Here is a 22,349-nt window from a genome sequence, read left to right on the forward strand (position 1 = left end):
TGGAGAAAGGCTGGGAGGTTGAGTGGGAGAGAGGGTGAGAGGCCATGGGTCCTAGGCCGTGGAGAGCCACTCCTGAATTTTCCCTTCCTGCAGGATATAGGGCCTCTCCTTCCACTCCAGTCCAGTGGTTTTGGGACTATGAACATGGAGCTGCCAGCCGCAGGCACGACACCACCAGCCTTAAATTCTTTTTCTTTTTGTTTTTTTAATTGTTTGTTGTTATGTTAATCACCATACATTACATCATTAGTTTTGATGTAGCATTCCACGACTCATTGTTTGTGCATAACACTCAGTGTTCCACGCAGAATGTGCCCTCTTTAATACCCATCACCAGGCTAACCCATCCCCCCACCCCCCTCCCCTCTAGAACCCTCAGTTTGTTTCTCAGAGTCCATCGTCTCTCATGGTTTGTCTCCCCCTCCAACTTGCTCCCATTCATTCTTCCCCTCCTGCTATCTATTTCTGGTTTTTTCTTATCGTATATTGCATTGTTTCAGAAGTATGATCTGTGATTGAACAGTCTTGCACAATTCACAGTGCTCACCATATTACATAACCTCCCCAATGTCTATCACCCAGCCACCCCATCCCTCCCACCCCCCATCATTCCAGCAACCCTCAGTTTGTTTCATGACGTTAAGAATTCCACATTTCAGTGAGGTCATATGATACATGTCTTTCTCTGATTGACATATTTCACTCTGCATAACACCCTCCAGTTCCATCCACGTCGTTGCAAATGGCAAGATCTCATTCCTTTTGATGACTGCATAATATTCCATTGTTATATATACAACCTCTTCTTTATCCATTCATCTGTCGTTGGACATCTTTACTCTTTCCACATTTTAGCTATTCTGGACATTGCTGCTATAAACATTGGGGTGTACATCCCCATTCGGATCCCTACATTTGTATCTTTTTGTAAATACCCAGTAGTGCAATTCCTGGATACTATGCTAGCTCTATTTCCAACTCTTTGAGGAACCTCCATACTCTTTTCCAGAGTGGTTGCACCAGCTTGCATTCCCACCAACAGTATAGGAGGGTTCCCTTTCTCTGCAATCCCGCCAACATCTGTTGTTTCCTGAATTGTTCATTTTAGCCATTCTAACGGGTGTGAGGTGGTATCTCATTGAGGTTTTGATTTGGATTTCCCTGATGCCGAACGATGTTGAGCACTTTTTCATGTGTCTGTTGGCCATTTGAATGTCTTCTTTGGAAAAATGTCTGTTCATGTCTTCTGCCCATTTCTTGATTGGATATTTGTTCTTTGGGTGTTGAGTTGGATAAGTTATTTATAGATTTGGTACACTAGCCCTTTATCTGAAAAGTTGTTTGCAAATATTTTCTCCCATTCTGTCGGTTGTCTTTTGGTTTTATGGACTGTTTTTTTGCTGTGCAAAAGCTTTTTATCTTGATGAAATCCAAATAGTTCATTTTTGCCCTTGCTTCCCTTGCCTTTGGTGATGTTGTTGGGAAGAAGTTGCTGCGGCTGAGGTTGAAGAGGTTGCTACCTGTGTTCTCCTTTAGGATTTTGATGGGCTCCTGTCTCACATTTAGGTCTTTCAACCATTTGGAGTCTCTATTTTTTTGTGTGTTGGAAGGAAATGGTCCAGTTTCATTCTTCTGCATTTGGCTGTCCAAATTCCCCAACACCCTTTATTGAAGAGACTGTCTTTTTTTCCATTGGACATGCTTTCCTGCATTGTCAAAGATTAGTTGATGATAGAGTTGAGGGTCCATTTCTGGGCTCTCTATTCTGTGGCATATGCGGTGAGATTCCCAACACACACACACACACTTTGCCACGGGTAATCCCACATCCACAACATACACAACCCTTCTCCAGTACAGAAGAATACAAAATTGTCACCGAAAACACACACACACACACACACACACACACACGGCGCATACTGCACAGAAACACTCAAGGAACACAAGGGTCCTCATTACACAGGCATGCACTGCTGGTCCCGCAACAACAGACATGCACACACACATGAGCTCATGCAAACACACATACATGCAATGCACACAGTGCCATACTTGTTTTCGGGACACAGGTGTGCACACATGACTACCCTAATACACACACATGTGCTCATGCTACACACACACACACCAAGTATCACACAGCCATAAGCAGTTGGCTAAAGAAATGTCCACCCCCCCACACACAATCACTGAAAGGCCTGCAAACACACAGAAATACAACAGACACTCTTGCGCGTGAAAGCACACATACACTCAACCCTGACATGGAAGTTCTCTGAAACATTTCCATACATATGTAGCCCCACAGAAAGTCAAACACCCAGGTGCACCTGAAAATACACAAATGCCATACCCCCATGGACTTGCACACACAGCCAGGCAGATTTCTGTTCACATGCACACACATGTTCACATGCACTGGGAAACACACACACCGCGCAACACACACACAGTGTCACTGCACACAGGCAATCACTCTTGGCCGCACAACACAGACCACCATGCGTGGGCAAAGACACAGGAAACACACACCCAACACATAGAATATCCAGTGCACAGGCATGCACACTTGACAGGAACACACACTGACATGCACAAGAAACACACACAAACACACACTCACCCTACACTGGGAAGCACACTCTCACCGGCAAACAGGCACACACACATGGCCACACACAGACACACAAATGCATGCAGGGAAACACGCACACACATGAAATAGAAACACACATGGTGCCCACACACAGGTATGTGCACTTGGCCACGCACACACACACACACACACACACACAGGCCCATCCATGTGCAAACAAACACTCAGGGAACACCTGCCAAATCACAAGGTCTGTGGCACACAAAAATGCACACTTGGCCACACACCCCAACACATACTTGGGCATGCAACCAGGCAACACATAAAGACCCAGGATCCCCAACAGTGGCACACACATGTAGCCTCGCAAACACACACATCCATGCACGTGCAAACACATCCTTCTGATATACACAACAAGACACATGTTCTCCAGTCCACAGGCATGCACTCTTGCCACACTCACACGTGCACATATGCAAACTCACACACACCACACAAACAACATGATCCCTGGCACAGAGGCATACTCAGGTGGTCGCACGCGCACTCAGAGACACACAAACGAACACACGCGCACACTAACACAGCCAAACGCAGAACTCCCTCACACAGAGCCCACTCAAAAAGCCACAGTGCCTTCCACCTCTCACACCTGCCTTCCCTCAAACGTCATTCGAACTGTCCCCAGGGGGTGGGTTTTGCAGCCCGGTATGACAGGAGTACGCAGGGACCGTGTGAGATGGCCTCCTCTTTGGTCCTCCCAGGATACAAGGGTTTTGCGGTTCTCCTGACCGGACGCATACATGAGACCGCATTGCAGCCACACGGGGCCCGCTTCCAGGAGCAAGGGTAATTGGCCAAGCTCCCTAAGTGGTGTCAAAGCGCCGGAACCAGGAGCCACCTGGCCACGAGTGCCCCGCTCACCAGGACCCTACCATACCTGTGTGCCCTGCGCTGAAGAATAAGCCACCCATTAACAGAGATCTGCCTTTTCCGCCCTCCTCCAAGAGCCTGCCTCATGTGTCCTCATGCCATGCCCTACCCTGCCCTATCCCCATGCTGAACATCACTGCCACACAGGCAATTCCACATGTCAGAGGTTGGAGGGTCCCACCAGGAAGACTGCCTACTCACCATGTCCTGGCTCAAGGACAAACCCAAACACAGTCGCAAAGCCCTTCTTCAATTGTTTATGTCTCATTTCCCGTCCCTTTAGATACGTGCTGGATACTCTCCAGAGCTGCCAATGGTGATCCTTTCCCCCATTTCTGTCCTGTGCAGGCAAAGCACCACGAAGACTCGTCCACCCATCTCTCACTGTGGTGAAATCCTCCTCGACTTCTTGTGGTTGGTCATACTCATAGCATACTATGCTCTGCAGGTTCCACGTCCACACAGCTGCCGTGCCCCGGGCGTGCGCGCGCGCGCACACACACACACACACACACACACACACATTAGGAACTCATGAAATTGCTTAATGCAAAGATAGCCGAGTTGGGATGAGGGTGTCCTCTGTCCTTGTGGGATCCCTCTTCATCCTCACCTAGAGATTCAGGAGCCTCCAGCCCATGGCCCAGTACCATTTCCAAGAATGGTCATGTGGCTGTGGGAGGCCACGGAGTGGTCGGGAACACAGAGGGAAGTGGGGGATTCTCGGCACAGGGGTGGGATGGGACAAGGGAGCCCGGCTGTCGCGGTTACCAGCACTGGCACTTCCGGCGGCAGCTCCTGCATCTTCTCGTACTGCTCGGTAAGTGCCACCTCCTTGTCTTCCGCCCCCAAGACCTACACCACTGCCATGATATACTCCACCACGACGACCAACTCCTCACCTGGGCCAGGCTCGCCTATGCGCTGCCAGGCCTCGCGCACCTGTACAGCATTTGCCGCCATCGCCCCTAAAATAGGGACTTCGGCACCCGAATCTCGCCTCAGGTGCCTGCCTCCCCATCGGCCCCTGCCTCCTCATGACCCTCTCTGTGGACTAAGGTGGTCCAGGATTCCAGGGTGGCCTGAGGTTCCCCGGACCACGCCTCGCTCTCCATTTGGACGTGGACCCGAGCCTCAGCACCGAGCCACGGTCTCAGCATAGGGAATGAGCTGGAGGTGTGAGCACATAGGTTCTTCAAGCAGCCGGCAGTTGGAAATTTGGCGCTCAGGCCTAGAGGCGGGCTCGTATCAGAGGCTGGGTGCCTGCGGGATGCAGGCACACAATGTTTTGGTGCCACACAAACACACACACACACAACACTGGGAAGTACATACTATCGCTGGCACACAGGCACGCACACATGGCCACACTCATACACACATATGCACACACGCAAACACGCACATACATGAAACAGAAACACACACGGTGCCCGCACACAGCTATGTGCACTTGGCCACGCACACGCACACACACATGCCCATCCATGTGCAAACAAACACTCAGGAAACACCTGCCAAATCACAAGGTCTGTGGCACACAAAAATGCACACTTGGCCACACACCCCAACACATACTTGGGCATGCAACCAGGCAACACATAAATACCCAGGGTCCCGACACAGTGGCACACACACATGGCCTCGCAAACACACACACCTGTGCACCTGCAAACACACCCTCCTGATACACACACCAAGACACCTGATCTCCTGTCCACAGGCATGCACTCTTGCCACACACACACACGAGCCCATGCAAACTCACACACACTACACAAACAACATGATCCCCGGCACAGCCCTCTCAAAAAGCCACGGTGCCTTCCACCACTCACATCTATCTTCCCTCACATTTCCTCGAACATGTCCCCAGTGGGCAGGGTTGCGGCGTGGGTTGACGACGGTCCACAGGGACCGTGTTGGATGGCCTCCTCCTTCATCCTCCTGGGACACGTGGGTTTTCCGGTGCTCCTGACTGGAGGCATGCATGAGACCGCATCACAGCAGTGAGGGGCCCGCTTCCAGGAGCAAGGGTACTGGGCCAAGCTCCCTAAGCAGTGTCAATGCACCGGGACCAGGAGCCAATGAAGCGACGGAGGCCCCGCTCACCAGGACACTTTGCCACCTGTGTACCATGAGCTGAAGAATAAGGCACACATGAACAGAGGTCTGCCTTTTCCGCCCCCTCCTAGAGCCTGCCTCGGGTCTTCCCATGCCATGCCCTGCCCTACCCTGCCCGATACTGAACACCAACACCACACAGGCAATCCCAAACATCAGAGGTTGGAGGGTCCCAACAGGCAGACTGTCTCCTCGCCATGTCCTGGCTCCAAGGACAAACCCACACACAGACACAAAGCCCTTCTTAACTTGTTTATGTCTCCTTTCCTGTCCCTTCAGATATGTGCTGGATACTGTCCAGAGCTGCCACTGGTGATCCTTTCCCCCATTTCTGTCCTGTGCAGGCAATGCACCACGTAGACTCGTCTACCCATCTCTCACCAGTGGTGAATGTCTCCCGACTTCTTGTGGTTGGTCAGACTCTGATGTTCTGTGGGGTCCTTGCCCACACAGCTGCCATGCCCCACGCACGTGCGTGCACGCACGCACACACACACACACACACATACACGTTAGGGATTCATAAAATTGCGTAATGCCAAGGATAGCTAAGGCATGTTGAGGTTGTCTTCTGTCCGCCGGGTCAGTGACCTCCGGGCCCACTCTTTGGAAGGCCAGGTGGCAAGGAGCTTCAGACAGCACCCAGGGGACAGGCAGCACGAATGCCTTCACCACCAGAGACAGAGGATCTTGTGTTGCATGCTGCCAATAGCACGAATGACCAGGAAGGGTTTCCCGGCTCATCTGGCCTTTAGAGGAGAACCCATCCACTCTCAACTTCCCCACTCCAGGCCAGCCGGGTGATACCGTGAGCAGCACAACTAGCCGGGCAATCAGGTCCACAGAGCTGGCCAACAAATGAGGTGAGAGAATGCCCATGTGGTTTCGAGGCAGCAGATTAGGCGTGGGGCTGTTGGTCTGGCCCCAATGCAAGCCAGTCTCTCCAGGCATCACCGACAAGCAGCGTCTCCTTGCATGCCCCCCACCCCACCGTCTCAGTCGGGGGAAGCATACACATTTATCCATGCATAGTCCCCAACCAGTTCTCTACGCTTATCCCCCAGTGTGGATTTCATATGCGTCCCCAGTCTTGGACCTTGGTTTCCATCTGTTCGGCCTTCATGTGGATGCTGTCCACGTCCACTCCCACTCCCAGGTGATATTCGTGCAATGACAGACTTCTGGCATTGTGCTTGTCGGGGAGGGAAGATGAGAGGGACCACATGACAAGAGGTGTGCTGCCCGGGAAGGAGACTGAAACCCCTAGCTATTTCCCACACCTGGGACCATCCGTGCAAGCAGCACAGATAGGTGGTGTGCCTCACACCCACCTGATAACTCCCACCCCTCCCTCCTTGCCTTGGCCCCTGTGCGTCTGTGCATCGAGAGGGGAGACAGACCACTGAAGAACCACGGAATGCACACGAGGCCTGTGTGTCTGCAGGGACGTGGCTGCCCTCGGCCTCTAGCCCCTTTCTCCATGATCAGCGGAGCTTGAAATCCCGCAGTCCCTCTCCTTTCTTCCCCGGGGCCTACACACACCCTCCTACACACGTGTGCACATGCAAATGTGTAGACACAAGACACACACGCATACGGTCTCCACACACAGGCATGCGCTGGTTGCCACACACTCTAACAATCACAAGACTGGAAACACACAGAGACACGCAACACACACATGAGCTTATGCATACACACCAACATAACACACACCCACACACCCAGGCTTGACACACAGGAAAGACGATGGACACACGCGCGCATGCAAACTCAAGCCCATGCAGACAGGCTCCGCTCTCTCTCTCTCTCTCCCACAGATGTACGTGCATACACACACATGCACACACTCTGTGGCCCACAGGCATGCATGCGGCTACACACACCCACTTAAATGCACAGTTATGCATGTCCACACATTCAGATCACATAACACACAAACACACGCATCACGCAAAAATGCATGCCCACTTGCCCTTACAAACACACATAGCTGCGCTCGCAAAAACTCACACAACACTCACAGAAGGTCTCTGGCACAGCCATACACTCATGACCCAGCACTATCACACACGCTCCTCCACCGTAGAACTCACGCAAACACACGTACAACAAATACACACGGGTTTACACACATATACATACACAGTTTTTCCTCACCGAAAAACACACATACCTGCCCTCAGGATAACCACAGGAAAAAGAAACACATGGTCTATGTCACACAGAAATACACACCGCTCCGCACCAACATACTCACTGCTCACGCAAACACCCACCCATGCACTCCACACAAAGTCACTGGCTCACTGGCATATGAGCTGACATTCCCAACCCACACACACACTTTTGCATGTAGAGTCTGACACATACAACATACACAAAACTTCTCCAGTACAGAAGAATACATAATTGGCCCCAGGAAAACACACAAACACACACACAAACACAAAGCCCCTACGGTACAGCCCCTCCACCTCCTGGCCCCTATGGTACAGAGACACTCATGGAACACACACGGTCATCAGTAAACAGTCATACACCGCTGGTTCCACACCAACAGACACGCACACACATATGAGCTCATGCCAACACATATACATGCAACGCACACACACCAACACGTGTTTTCAGCACACAAGTTTGCACACATGATCACCCAAATACACACGCATGTGCTACGACAACAGACACCCACCAAGCATGCACACAGTCTCCAAAACCGAGGCATGAGCAGGTGGCTAAAGATGTGCGCACACATCGCCCCCCCCCACAATAAACCAAAGGCCTGCAAACACAGACACACAATAGGCACCCTTGCGCATGAAAGCACACATACACTCAACAATCACATGAAAGTTCTTTGGCACACGTCCATACATATGTAGCCCTGCAGAAAGTCAAACACCCAGGTGCACCTGAAAACACACACACATGACATACACCCATGGACTAGCACACACAGCCATGCAGATTTCTGCTCACATGCACTACCGCCTTGCCACTGGTATTTCCAGGGTCTGGTCAGCATCCTGGGCTTGGCCATAGGGATCCAACCAGCCAAGGCCGAGTGCCAGGAGAACACATTCCCACGACCCAGAAAAAACCTGGCCCCAAACCATTTTGTGCATGCATCCCGCAGGCGCACAGCCTCTATTAGGTTCCTGCCACTAGGCCTGGGCGCCAGATCTCCACCTCCCGGCTGTTAGCGGGACACACGTGCTCTCACCTCCAGCTCACCCCCTCTGCCGCTCTCACGGCTCAGTGCTGAGGATTGGCTCCACGTCCAAATGGAGAATAAGGCATTGTCAGGGGACCCTAGGACTGCCCTGAAATACTGGACCACCTTAGTCCACAGAGGGGGCCGTGAGGATGGGGAGGGCATGGGGAGGCAGGCGCCTTGGGCGAGGCGGAGGTGCCGCAGGCGCTAAGTGAGGGAGGATGGTGGCACAGGCTGTGCAGGGGGCTGAGACCAGCAGCGCAGGGCAAGGGCGGCCCGGGGGAGGAGTTGTTCATCGTGGGGAGGATATCATGGCGGTGGTGGAGGTCGTGGTGGTGGAAGATGAGGAGGTGGCGCGACCTGAGCCAGAGAGAAGATGCAGTAGCTGCTGCAGGAAGAGCGAGTGCCAGGTCCCGAGTCACCCAGAGCACGTCTTTCCACACTGGATGTTGTTCTGTTAGCGCTCAGCTCTGTGGATGCCCAAGCTACCAGGGCCTACTTGTGGCACAAGCACAGGATGAATCAGAAGCGGAGTTCTCACCTGGCTCGCCGGAGGGCCATCATCCAGTGCATCTCTGGCTTCTGGGCCCAAGCCGTATCCTTCCTCTGGCTGGTGGGGCTCGGCTGCTGTGGAGGAGCACCGGGAGGAGGGCAGCAGCTGAGCCATGGCCACGGCCATGAGCGCGGGGGGAAAAGCTCTTTGCCCCATTCTGTGTTGGGAGTGAGCCCCGATCCCTAAATGAACAGCAGAGGAAGGCGGGGCGGGGCATGGTTTGAACTCAGGGGCTGAGACCTGTGCAGACCGTGTGTGATCAGAAGCTGCGGGCCGAAGCTTTGGGGCTGCAGCACTCCCAACAGCCTTGCAGGGTTCAGGGAACACGGGTCAACACGCTTAGACAAGTAGTGTAGCACAAAGCACCCTTGGCTCAGAGCAGTATTGGAAGGAAACGTTTGCTGGGGAAATGTGGCAGACGGAGAGGCTGCCTTCCCCCCTTCCCTGTCCCTCAGAGCCTTTGTGGTTTTCCAAAGAGTTCAGGGCAGACCCACAATGTCGTCCACTCTCGGGTTGCCAAGTCAGTCAGTGGGCCGCCTTGCTTGGGCCGACCCCAGGAACACAGACATGGTGCTGCTGGGTTGCTGCAAACTCTGTCTCCACAGGCCCCACACAGCCAGGCCGAGGCCCCAGGCCCAGGCGACTACATGCACCTTTCCTCCCTGCCTGTCTCTCCCCCTCTGTGTCCTCACCCGCCCCCTCGCTCTGTCCTCTCTGCCCTCCCCCTGTGTCCCTTCCTCCCGGTGTGGGGTCTCTCTGTCCCTCTCTCTCTTTTGCTTTCCCCCTGCCCCCACCTACCGCTTTCCCTCCCTCCTGCGCTGACTCTGCCAGGACCACCCTTTGTGCCGTGGGTGCGCAGCCATGCTCCAGGTGACCCGAGCGGCCCCCTCCTGTGCACAGGAGGCCCCTCAAAGTCACAGGGCTTCAGGCAAACACACAAGCAAACACAGCTGTCAGTGTGGGACGGAGCACATCCAGCCATCCAAAGTAGTGACTGCCTGCCGGCTGCCCGCACTGGCCAGGGAAACATGGGAACAAAGAGCAATCATGCCCTCAGCCTTTCCCTGTCCGGTGCAGGCAGCCTCAGAGGTGCTGGAAGCCAAGGGACTCCCCAGGGTGGAGCAGGTGGGAAGAAAGGGCAGGAGCTGACGAGTTTGGAAGGGCGGCAGTGCCTGTTGTTTCTGCACTTTTGCACCTTCAGTTGGCTGCTCTCAGCTGGGAATTTTCAGGTTGTTCCTGGTCCCTTTCCATACCACGTGCTGGCAAGGCTCCTTGACCCAAGGCAGATCCTGAATCACCCCAAGATATCAGCCGTGACGGGTGATCAGGACAGAGACGTGCTCAGCTACATGACCAATTTGGAGGTCAGTCCTGGGAGACGGAGCCTTGGGGGGCCCGTTGGGAGCAGGGTTTGAGCAGGAGGAGGCCCGGCAAAGTGGTTCAGTGCTGCAGCCAGGCAAGCAGCTCGGGACAACTAGAAGATATGTTCTCCCTTCCCCTCCTATTTCTTCGGCGGGGCAGGTGGAGGAATTGTGCTATCCCAAGTACTGCTGCAGGTTGATGTTTTTCTTTGGGAGCAAACCCTACTTCCAGAACAAAGTGATTGTTAAGGATTATCAGCTTAGGTTTGCCGTTAAGAGTGGGCTTGAGCTTCGAGGATGCTGGGGGGCAGGCAGGGGGCACTTGGGATCGGGAGGGGAGGTGCGCGGGGTCCCCATCATGGGGGCGGGACCTGACTCAGGATGGAGAGAGGCTGGGAGGTTGAGGGGGAGAGAAGGTGAGAGGGCGTGGGTCCTAGGCTGTGGACAGCCTCTTCGAAATTTTCCCGTCCTCTAGGATAGAGGGCATCTCATTCTACTCCAGTCCCATGGTTCTGTGACTATGAACATGGAGCTGCCAGCCGCAGGCACGATATCACCAGGCTTAACTTCTTCAACTTGTTGTGTGACCCCAGCTGCCCGGGTCTAACGGGGATCACCGAGGTGGGGCCCCTGCAGCCTTCGTCAGCAGAGGTGATGCCTGAGCCCCAGCTGCTTGGGAATGGGGCCGGGGCCCCGTGCTCAGCTGGCCTGTTTCCCCTACCAGGTCGTCAGGGAGGACCTGTGGCAAAATCCCCTGCAGTACTACCTGAGGCAGGAAGGCAGCTGAAGGGAATGAACTGAGAAGAGGGTCTGTTGATGAAGAGCCGGGGTGCTGTGTCCTGACGTGTGTGTGTGGAAGGTCCCGGGGGACAAGCAGATTAGCGCTGGGGAAACTGAGGCTCAGAGGAGACTGGGCCCCAGCTGGCCCAGGTAGCAGTGGGAAGGGTGGAAGGGAAACTGGGGGAACTCAGAGCACACATCCAGGGGGGTGCTTCCATGCGGGCAAGTTTTGTCCCACCAGGCTGGAAGCCTTACACTGAAGCTGTGGCAGATTGATGAACTGTGGCAGAACAGAAGTCCTCAATAAAATCAACAAAAGTAGACTGACACCAAGATATACTGTAATTAAACTAGCAAAATACAGTGACAAGACAAAATTTTGAAAGCAACAAGACTAAAGAAGACAGTTACATACAAGGAAAAATGCATAAGAATAAGAGTGGATTTCCAGCAAGAAGGAGTTGCATGATATTTTCAAAGTGCTAAATGCGGAAAATCTGCAGCCAAGAATACTCTATCTAGCAAGGCTATCCTCAGAACAGAAGGAAAAAATAGAGTTTTCCAGGCAAAATACAACTAAAGGAGTGGATGACCAGTAAACCAGTTCTGCAAGTAATATTGAAAGGGGACTCTTTGAGTGGAAACAGGAGACCAAAATTATGAAGGTAGGAAACATAAAAGCAGTAAAAATTAACACTTCTATAAAATGTCATGCAAGGAACTCAGAAAATAAAAGGATTTAAAATATGATAGCAGGGCGCCTGGGTGGCTCAGTTTGTTAAGCGACTGCCTTCAGCTCAGGTCATGATCCTTGAGTTCGGGGATCGAGTCCCGCATTGGGCTCCCTGCTCGGCAGAGAGTGTGTTTCTCCCTCTGACCCTCTTCTGTCGTGCTATCTCTCATTCTCTTTCTCTCAAATAAATAAATACAATCTTTAAAAAATAAAAAAAATATGACACCATATGGGGACTGGGTGGCTCATTTGGTTAAGCCCCTTGATTTTGGCCTGGTTTATGATCTCAGGGTTTTGAGTTTGAACTCAAGTCCAGCTCCATGTTGGGCATAGAGTCTGTTTAAGATTCTCTCTCTCCCTTTCCCCCGTCCCTCCCCTCCCCTCTTGCTCATGCTTTCTCAAAAAATAAACAAATAGATAAATAAATAGATAGATAAATAACAGCAGATATTAAAATGAGAGGAGGAAAGGAGTAAAGAATGGTTTCAAGCTTCAATGATCAAAAATTTAATATAGACTGCTATATGTAGAAGATGTTATATACAAACCTAATGGTAACTACAAATCAAAGCCACTAATAAATATGCAAAGAATAAAGAGAAAATAACCCAGGTATATCACTAAAGAAAATCAGCAAACCATTAAAGGAAGACAAGAACGTATCAATGAAAATCTTCATAAACAACCACAAAACAAATACACTGATATGTATTTATCAATAATTATGTTGAATGTAAATGGACTGACTATTCGAATTGGAAGACAAAGAGTGACACAATGGTTGTGTCCTTCCATGGGGAAGACCCATCTGTATGCTGTCTATAATAGACTCATTTGAGACCTAAAGACACCTGCAGATTAAAATGAGGGGATGAAAATCATTTATCATGCAAATGGCTATAAAAAGAAAGCCGGATTGGCAATACTTTTATTGTACAAACTAGATTTTAGATTTTTTAAATTTTTTTTATTTGACAGTGAGAGAGAGAGAGAGAGCACAAGCGGGGGGAGTGGCAGGCAGAGGCAGAGGGAGAAGCAGTCTCCCCACGGATCTGGGGGAGCCCAATGTGGGACTCCATCCCAGGACCCCGGATCCCAGGATCATGACCTGAGCTGAAGGCAGTCGCCAAACCAACTGAGCCACCCAGGCACCCCAAACTAGATTTTAAAACAAAGACTATTAACAAGAGACAAAGAAGAGCACTATATAATCATAAACGGGACAATCCAACAAGAAGATCTAAAACTTGTAAATATTTATACACCCAACATGGGAGCACCCAAATACATAAAGCTGTTAATAACATTAAGGAATTCATTGGTAATAATGCAATAATAGTAGGGGACTCTACCACCACACTTACATCAATGGACAGATTATCCAAACAGAAAATCAACAAGGAAACAGGGCTTTAAATGACATAATGGACCAGATAAACTTAACAAATATAATCATGACATTCCAACCTAAAAGAGCAAAGGACACATTCTTTTTAAGGGCACATGGGTCATTCTCCAGAATAGATCACACGTAAGCCCACAAAACAGGCCTCAAGAAATTCAAGATGGAAGTCATACCATGCATCTTTTCTGACCACAATGCTATAAAATGAGAAGTCAACCACAAGAAAAAAAATCTGGAAAGACCACAAATACATGGAAGTTAAACTAAATATAAATAATGAATGAGTGAACCAGGAAATCAGAGAAGGAATAAAAAATACATGGAAACAAATGAAAACGAAAACACAACTGTCCAAAACTGTTGAGTTTCATCAGAAGTGGTCCTAAAAGGGAAGTACATAGCAATACATACCTAGTTCAACCAGCAAGAAAGGTCTCAAATAACCTCACCTTACACCTAAAGGAGCTAGAGAAAGAACAATAATCAAAGCCTAAAACCAGGAGAAGGAAGGAAATTATAAACATGAAAGCAGAAATAAATGATATACAAACTAAAAACAACAACAACAGAACAGATCAATGAAACCAAGAGCTGGTTCTCTGAAAAATACTAATAAAATTGATAAGCCTCCAGGCTATTTATCAAGAAGAAAAGAGGAAGGACTAAAATAAATAAAATTACAAATGAGAGAGAAATAACAAACAACACCACAAAAATACAAACAGATATACAAATAATTATAAAAATATGAGAAACTATATGCTAAGAAACTGGACAACCTGGAAGAAATTGGTAAATTCCTAGAAACAGGAAGAAATAGAAAATTTGAAAAGATTGATTACGAACATATACATTGAATCAGTAATAATAATGAAAAAAAAAACTGCCAAAGTCCAGGACGAGATGGCTCCCCAGATGAATTCTACCAAGCATTCAGAGTTAATACCTATTCTTCTCAAACTATTCCAAAAAACAGAAAAGGAAGGATTACCTCCAAGTCCATTCTATGAGGAGAGAATTACTCTAAAATCAAAACCAGAGAAACACTCCACTAAAAACACAATAGGCCAATATCTGATGAACATGGATGATAAAATTCCTGAGAAAATACTAGCAAATCAAATAGAACAATACATTAAATAAATCATTCACCCACTCAAATGGGATTTATTCCTGAGTTGTAGGTGGTTCAATTATCACACATCAATGTTATATACCATCAATCAAAGGATGAAACCATATGATTATTTCAAGAGACACAGAAAAAGCATTTGACAAAGTACAATATCCATTCATGATAAAAATCCTCAACAAGGTAGATTTAGAAGGAACATACTGCAACAAAATAAAGGCCATATATGAAAACCCCAGATAACATCAACCACAATGGCAAAAAACAGAGCTCTTTCCCTATTTAGGAAAAAAAAAAAAAGGATGTCCACTCTCACCACTGCTATTAATCATAGTATTAGAAGTCCTAGCCTCGGCAATCAGACAAGCACTAGAATCAAAGGCATCCAGTCAGCAAGAAAGAAGCAAAACTTTCACTACCTGCAGATGACATGACACTACATACAGAAAACTGACAAGACGCCAACAAAAATTCAGGTAGAACTGATAAAGTCAAGTCTCAGGATGCAAAATCAATGTGCAGAAATCTGTTATATTTCTATACACCAATTAATGTGCAGCAAAAAGAGAAATTAAGAAAGCAATCCCATTTACAGTTTTACCAAAAACAATAAGATATCTAGGAATAAATCTAACCAAAGGGTTGAAATACCTGTACTCTGAACTGTAAAACACGGATGAAAGAATTTGTAGAGCACACAAAAAATGATGAACATTCCACAGTCATGCACTGGAAGAAAAATTACTGTGAAAATATCTCTAACCCACAGCAATCTACAAATTTAATGTAATCCTATCAAAATACCACCAGGGTTTTTCATAGAGCTAGAACAATCCAAAAATTTGTTTGGAACCAGAGAAGAACTTTGTTTTTAAATTATTTTACATATATATTTTTATTATTATGTTCAGTTAGTGAACATATACAGAAGAGCTTTAATTGTCAAAGCAATGTTGAAAAAGAAAAGCTAGGCTGGAAGCAGTACGTCTAGTCTTCAATTTATATTACAAAGCTGTAGTGATCAAAACAGTATGGCATTGGTACAGAATATACAGTTACATAACACACAAAAATAGATCAATGAAACAGAATAGAAAATCCAGAAATAAACACACAATTTTGTGGTCAACTAATCTTTGACAAAGCAGAAAAGAATATCCAATGGGGAACAGACAGTCTCTTCAACAAATGGTGTTGGGAAAACTGGACAGCCACATGCAGAAGAATGAAACTGGACCACTTTCTTACAGCATACACAAAAATAAACTCAAAATGGATTAAATGTGAAAGCTGAAACCATTAAAATCCTAGAAGAGAGCACAGATAGTAACTTCTCTTGACATAAGCCACAGCAACTTCTTACTAGACACATCTCCTGAGGCAAAGGAAACAAAAGCAAAATTTAACTATGGGGACTTCATCAGGATAAAAGCTTCTGTACAGAAAAGGAAACAATCAACAAAACTAAAGGCAGCCTGCAGAATGGGGAAAGATATTTGTAAACAATATATGTGCTAAAAAGTTAGTATCGAAAATATAAAAAGCATTTGTTAAACTCAACACCCATAAGCCAAAAACCCAGTTAAGAAATGGTCAGAAGATATGAAAGATATTTCTGCAAAGAAGACATCCAAATGGCCAACAGACACATGAAAAGATGCTCAACATCACTCATCATCAAGGAACTACAAATCAAAACCACCATGAGTTATCACCCCACACTAGTCAGAATGGCTAAAATTAAAAAAAAAAGAAGAAACAACAGATGTTGGCAAGGATGCAGAGAGGATCCCTCCTGCACTGTTGGTGGGAATGAGAACTGGTGCAGCCACTCTGGAGAACAGTATGGAGGTTCCTCAAGACATTAAAAGTAAAACTGCCCTATGACCCAGCATTTGCAGTACCAGGTATTTACCCTCAGAATAAACAATACTGATTCAGAGGGGTACATGCTCCCTGATGTTTATAGTAGCAATGTCCACAATAGCCAAGATATGGAAGCAGCCCATCGACAGATGAATGGATAAAGAAATGTGGTACATATATACATTGGAATATTACTCAGCCATCAGAAAGGAATGACATCTTGCCATTTGCAATGACAAGGATGGAACTAGAAGGTATTATTCTAAGCAAAATATGCCATTCAGAGAAAGACAAATACCATATAATTCACTCACATTTGAAATTAAAAAAAAAAAGAGATGAGCAAAGGGGAAAAAAAGAGAGGCAAACCAAGAAACAGACTGTTAATTCTAGAGAACAAACTGATGGTTACCAAGGGGAACTCGGTGGAGGATGGGTGAAACAGGTGATGGGAATGAAGCAATGCACTTGTTGTGATGAGCACATGGTGTTGTATGGAAGTGCAGAATCGCTATATTGTACACCTGAAAGTAATATTACCATGTATGCTAACTGGAATTTAAATAACAACTTTAAAAAATTAAACCTTAGTGTGATGTGCAGTTGTTACTTTAAATATGATTTTCAGGTTTGCAACTTAGGAAAGTGAAGTGAAGACCAAATAGGAATGGGACAATGCACATGGTGATGGGAGAGAACAAGGAATAAGAAAGGAAAATGATGGAGACAGGGGGCTAAGAGATGTAGATGCTACACCAGGGCTTCCATTTGTTTTTGTAATTTGTAATTTGACAAACTTCAGGTAATGAAGTCTTTCAGGAAGCCAAGTACTTGCAAGGGGAAGAAAGGGAATGTTTGTGAGCTCACTCAAACGGAGAGAATTGATTTGATATTGGCTTTCTGTTGTACCTATCTCAGTTGACAAAGCTATAAAATACTGATGTGGGGAAGGAATTATTTCTATTGGTTAAAAAAGGTACATGTTTAGACCAGGAACTGAAATGGCTAGTTAAGGGAGTTGCTCTATCTGGCTCAACCTCAGAAGGAACAAATGATATGAATTCATTCAGCTTGGGCCAAAACTGGGCACATGTGCTGACTTGCAGTATTCTTAGATGCCTTTTCTGCAGAATTCCAGGACTTCCTAGTGGAAAAGGGAGAACAGAGAGGATTTTAGGTTTACCCTAGTTAGAGGGAGAAATATGGCTGAAGGAAAAGATAATCACAAACCTTCTATTACATGAAAGCATACTACTCCTTCTTTTCAAATATATCATACTTATGCTCATGTAAATATGCTGCATTACTCACCTCTCATGAGGGACCAACTGGGTAGCCAGCAGTCATACAGCTGTATATTTTTCTCTTGCTCCAGGTTCTCCTCTAGACAGATAGGAAGCACCAAGGGTTGAAAATGTAGGGGCTGTTTCAGGAAGATTAGCCCAGGACCCAAAGCTCCCTTGGGACCTAGTTAGGGCATGGCACGGTGAATGCCTACAGTTTGAGCTTGAGCAGGCTCCTGAAGATCAGTAAGCCCCACTTGGACCAGGGCTAGTGCTTCTGAGTTCTTTCTGGGAGGGAAATTTATCAAGCATTTTATTATTACATATTTCAATGTAGAAAAGGACTCTAGAGTTAACATGAATAAAATTTAGTCCAGGTGAGCATTAAAGTGCTACTATTCCCTTCACTACTTCTGTCTTATTAGGAACACTATGTTTAGACACCTTCAGAAATGATGAGGTTAAGTTTTACAATGCAAACAATTTCTTTGTTGAAAATTCCTAACTTAAATTATTAGGCATCCTAATATTTATCATGAAACTAAAATACACCAAATACACCAAATAGTGAAATACACCAAAAACTAATGATATACTGTATGGTGACTAACATAACATAATAATAAAAAAGAAAACACTTAGTGAAATACATTTTGAAAGTTAGGAGTTGAAATATTGTATAGTAATAATATGAATAACTTTGGACAGTTACTCCCTTTCTGGGGGCTTTGTTTTCCTTGTTTGTCCAAAGATTTACTTCACTATGCTAAAAGAAGAAATAAAACTATGCTCAAAAGGATATTTTTCAAAGAGTTATAATTCTTCTACAGATCCACATATTTAAGAGATAACATGTTTGAAGTCAGAAAGTGGAAAACTGTGAACCTTACTATTTAAACTTTCCATCATTTTATTATAGGTAAAATTATACAAAAATAGGGTATCTTTTTACAGTTCTATTGATTTGGATCCTGAAATTATCTCTGAAAAACAGGTAAAGCACCCATTTATGGATACTTGAGATATGACAAGATGCAAGAAGAGATGCTTTCTCTTTAGTTAAGGAAATGTATCAGATGTGACTACTGCAGGAAGATACACAGAATTTGATTTCTGTAACAAAGAATATGTACCGTCTTTAAAGAATCTTGAAACGACATACTCAGACTGACATGAAATTTGCACATCTAGCTGAGGTAAGGATCCACTGTTCATTCAGTACAGAGCCAGCACAGAAATGGGAGAAAGAGAGTTGCAGGGAAAGCATCCAAGGAAATTCACCCACGTCTGCCTCCCAGCAGTTGGGACAGTGGGGCACAAGGCCAGGTCGTAATCCACACTCTGCAGAAGGAATCCATATTTTCAATAGGTGAAGGAAGTATTATTACCTCCTTTACCTGAACAGTTTGATTTCCTATTTTTTGACTTTATCAAAGTGCTTGTAAATTTTCAACTTTAGGAAAGTGCTTGGAAATATGAATTTTAACCCTATATAGTTGGGGATGGGAACAGAGATTGTCTGAATACACCTCTCTGAAAAAACATATGTTTATTCACTTCTCAAATAGAAGAGTAAACCATTTCTAAGCACTAAAAGCATTTTTATAATATGCTCTGAAAGGAACTATACTTATAAAAAAACTGTTTCTAGCAAAAATTAGTCTTCTCTGAATATGTAGACATCTGTTAAGATTTTGTTATCCATTCCCCATTCTCTGATCTAAATAATGGTTTGAATTGTGTCCTGCCCAAGTATGAGGGCATGACTTCTGACCTATAGAGAAACTCTTGTAATTAGGCTCTAACAAAGACCTTGGTGCTAAGGATAATAACTCAAATAGATGACTACCCTGAACTTGCCTGTGGCTTCATGAGAAATAACAGCTGTCTTGAAGAGCCAGAAAGCCTGGACACTCTCTTTCCAGGCCACACCTAGGTGACACTCAGCCAAAGAAACGTTGAGTTGTGAATACTTGAGAGGATCTTGTTCAGGCTGATGAGACTTGGTTCCAGATTGAGACCCAGGCATCAGAGAAGGTTCTTTTTTTAAAAGGGTGGCTGGAGCAGCAAGCAGATATGAAAAAGTATGAGAAAGAATGTTCTCTTCAGTAAATTTTAAGGAAGACAGTTCCTTGACAGAGCTATCAGAAGAGGAGGCTAAGCAGGAGAACAGGAGAGAAGGCTGCTGGAGAAAGAATGGAGCAAGAAGGGAAAATATAGAATAAAGGCAATATACCAGAAGAAATGACCAAATAGGAATGGGGCAATGCACATGGTGATGGGAGAGAACAAGGAATAAGAAAGGAAAATGATGGAGAGAGGGGGCTAAGAGATGTAGATGCTACACCAGGGCTTCCATTTGTTTTTGTAATTTGTAATTTGACAAACTTCAGGTAATGAAGTCTTTCAGGGAGCCAAGTACTTGTAAGGGGAAGAAAGGGAATGTTTGTGAGCTCACTCAAACGGAGAGAATTGATTTGATATTGGCTTTCTGTTGTACCTATCTCAGTTGACAAAGCTATAAAATACTGATGTGGGGAAGGAATTATTTCTATTGTTTAAAAAAGGTACATGTTTAGACCAGGAACTGAAATGGCTAGTTAAGGGAGTTGCTCTATCTGGCTCAACCTCAGAAGGAACAAATGATATAATTCTATCGGCTTATAATGCCTGTCAGGTCTGATTTCTACTTCAGTATGGATCCATGTTCTGACTTTGTCATGTTTCTGAATAGCAAATGATGCAATCATACCAGTTTCAGGGTGGGCCCCGGATCTCACTGCTTGGGTTTCAGGATGGATCCAAGGGTGAAACATACCAACTTCAGGCTGCAACCCGGAGCTGAAGATCTGAGATTCGGAATTGGTCGATGGTCTGACTTTATTCATTGGAATGTAGAACCAAGATCTAAGTGCATCAGGTTCTAGCTTCATCCAGGGTCTGACTGTTTGGATTTCTGAGTAGGGTTGATTCACAGTACCACTTTGCTGAATCCAGGGGTGATTTATACTGTCAGCCTGACTCCAGGGACTGACAGATTGGGAGTCAGATTTAATCCATGTTGAACTGTATCACTTTTGAGTCTGTAACCAAGATGTAATTGTATCAAGTTCCAATGAAGTTGGAGGTTTTACTACTTTGCCCTCTGTCTGGGTCCAAATTTGGATTGTTTCAGTTTCAGGTTGAGTCCATGATCTAATTGTATTGGCTTCAGGCTGGTTCCAAGGTTTTATTGAATCCAGTTTAGTCTGGAACCAGTGTCTTATTACTGTACCAGCTTCTAACTGGGTCAGGGGGTATATTTCTATATTTTCAGACTGGGTCCGTGATCTAATTGTAGCAGTTTCAACCTGAATCCAGGGTTGCACTGTACTGATTTCAAGCTTGGTCCAGGATCTGACTGTACTAGTTTCATACTGAGTCCAAGAGCTACTTATACCATTTTGGGTCCCAGAAGATGTCATTTGAGATTCAAGCTGGGACCAAGGCCTAACTGCATCATTTTGATTCAGGTACCAAAATGTGCCTGTATTTCTTTCAGTCCAGATATTGACTGACTGAGACCCAGGCTTGGTCCAGGGTGTGACTGTACTGCTTTTAGACTGGATCCAGAGGTTGAATATACTAGCTTCAGTGTGAATCCATGGTCGCAAGGCATCACCTCCAGAAAGGGTCCAGGTTCTTACTTTGTCTTTTTCAGACTTATTCCATGGGTAGGATATACCAGTTTTTGTTGGAATCCATGATATGACTGTAGGAGTTTCATTTTGGGCCAAGGGCTCAAATCTATCAGTTTCAAACTGGGTCAAAGTTCTCACTGTTTGAAGTTTTGAGCAGGCCGAGGTACTTACTCTTTCTGTTTCAGGTTTAAACCAATATCTGCTAATATCAGTTTCAGATAGGGGTAAGAGTGTGGCTGCTTGTGACAAAGGCACTCTCCATGATACCAGTGTTTCAAATTCAGGCAAAGGCCATGTATTAACATTATTAATTCCAGGTTGTGTCGACAGAAGAGATGCTTGATTTTCTCCTTGAATCAAGGATTGAGTAGAATCACTTTGAGGATGCAATGAAATACTGAATATACCAGCTTCAGGCAGTATCCATGATTTCTTAGACTCAGATATAAGTACAGTCCAAAATATAACCGTATCAGTTACACTCGGTATATAAGAATATCCTGCTTGATATTCAGACTGAGTCCAGGATATAATTGTGGACATTGCAGAATGTGTCCAGGTTTTTACTAATGAATATTCATTATGAGTCCATATTTTCACTGTAGAAGCTTTAGTGTCTGTCAAAGGATTTAGAAGAGAGGAGGCCTGGGTCCATGTTGTGACGGTAGAAACAAGTG

General features: G+C 46.1%; 1 protein-coding gene across 1 annotated transcript; it reads right to left on the reverse strand.

Annotated features, from left to right (window-relative positions):
* Positions 1-4,669: 4,669 nt before the first annotated feature.
* On the reverse strand, positions 4,670-22,215 carry LOC148161718 (uncharacterized). Its single transcript, XM_088020614.1, is given in 11 exon segments — positions 4,670-4,705; positions 5,390-5,513; positions 9,111-9,239; positions 9,421-9,506; positions 17,747-17,853; positions 18,021-18,280; positions 19,165-19,333; positions 19,853-20,153; positions 20,155-20,550; positions 20,552-20,652; positions 20,655-22,215. Coding segments are annotated over 11 exon segments (3,270 nt in total).
* Between the last annotated feature and the right edge of the window lie 134 nt (positions 22,216-22,349).

This window comes from Eumetopias jubatus, unplaced genomic scaffold (assembly GCF_037043125.1).
Source record: "Eumetopias jubatus isolate StellerSeaLion01/CBP00866 unplaced genomic scaffold, mEumJub1_p1.0 scaffold_86, whole genome shotgun sequence".
NCBI lineage: Eukaryota > Metazoa > Chordata > Mammalia > Carnivora > Otariidae > Eumetopias > Eumetopias jubatus.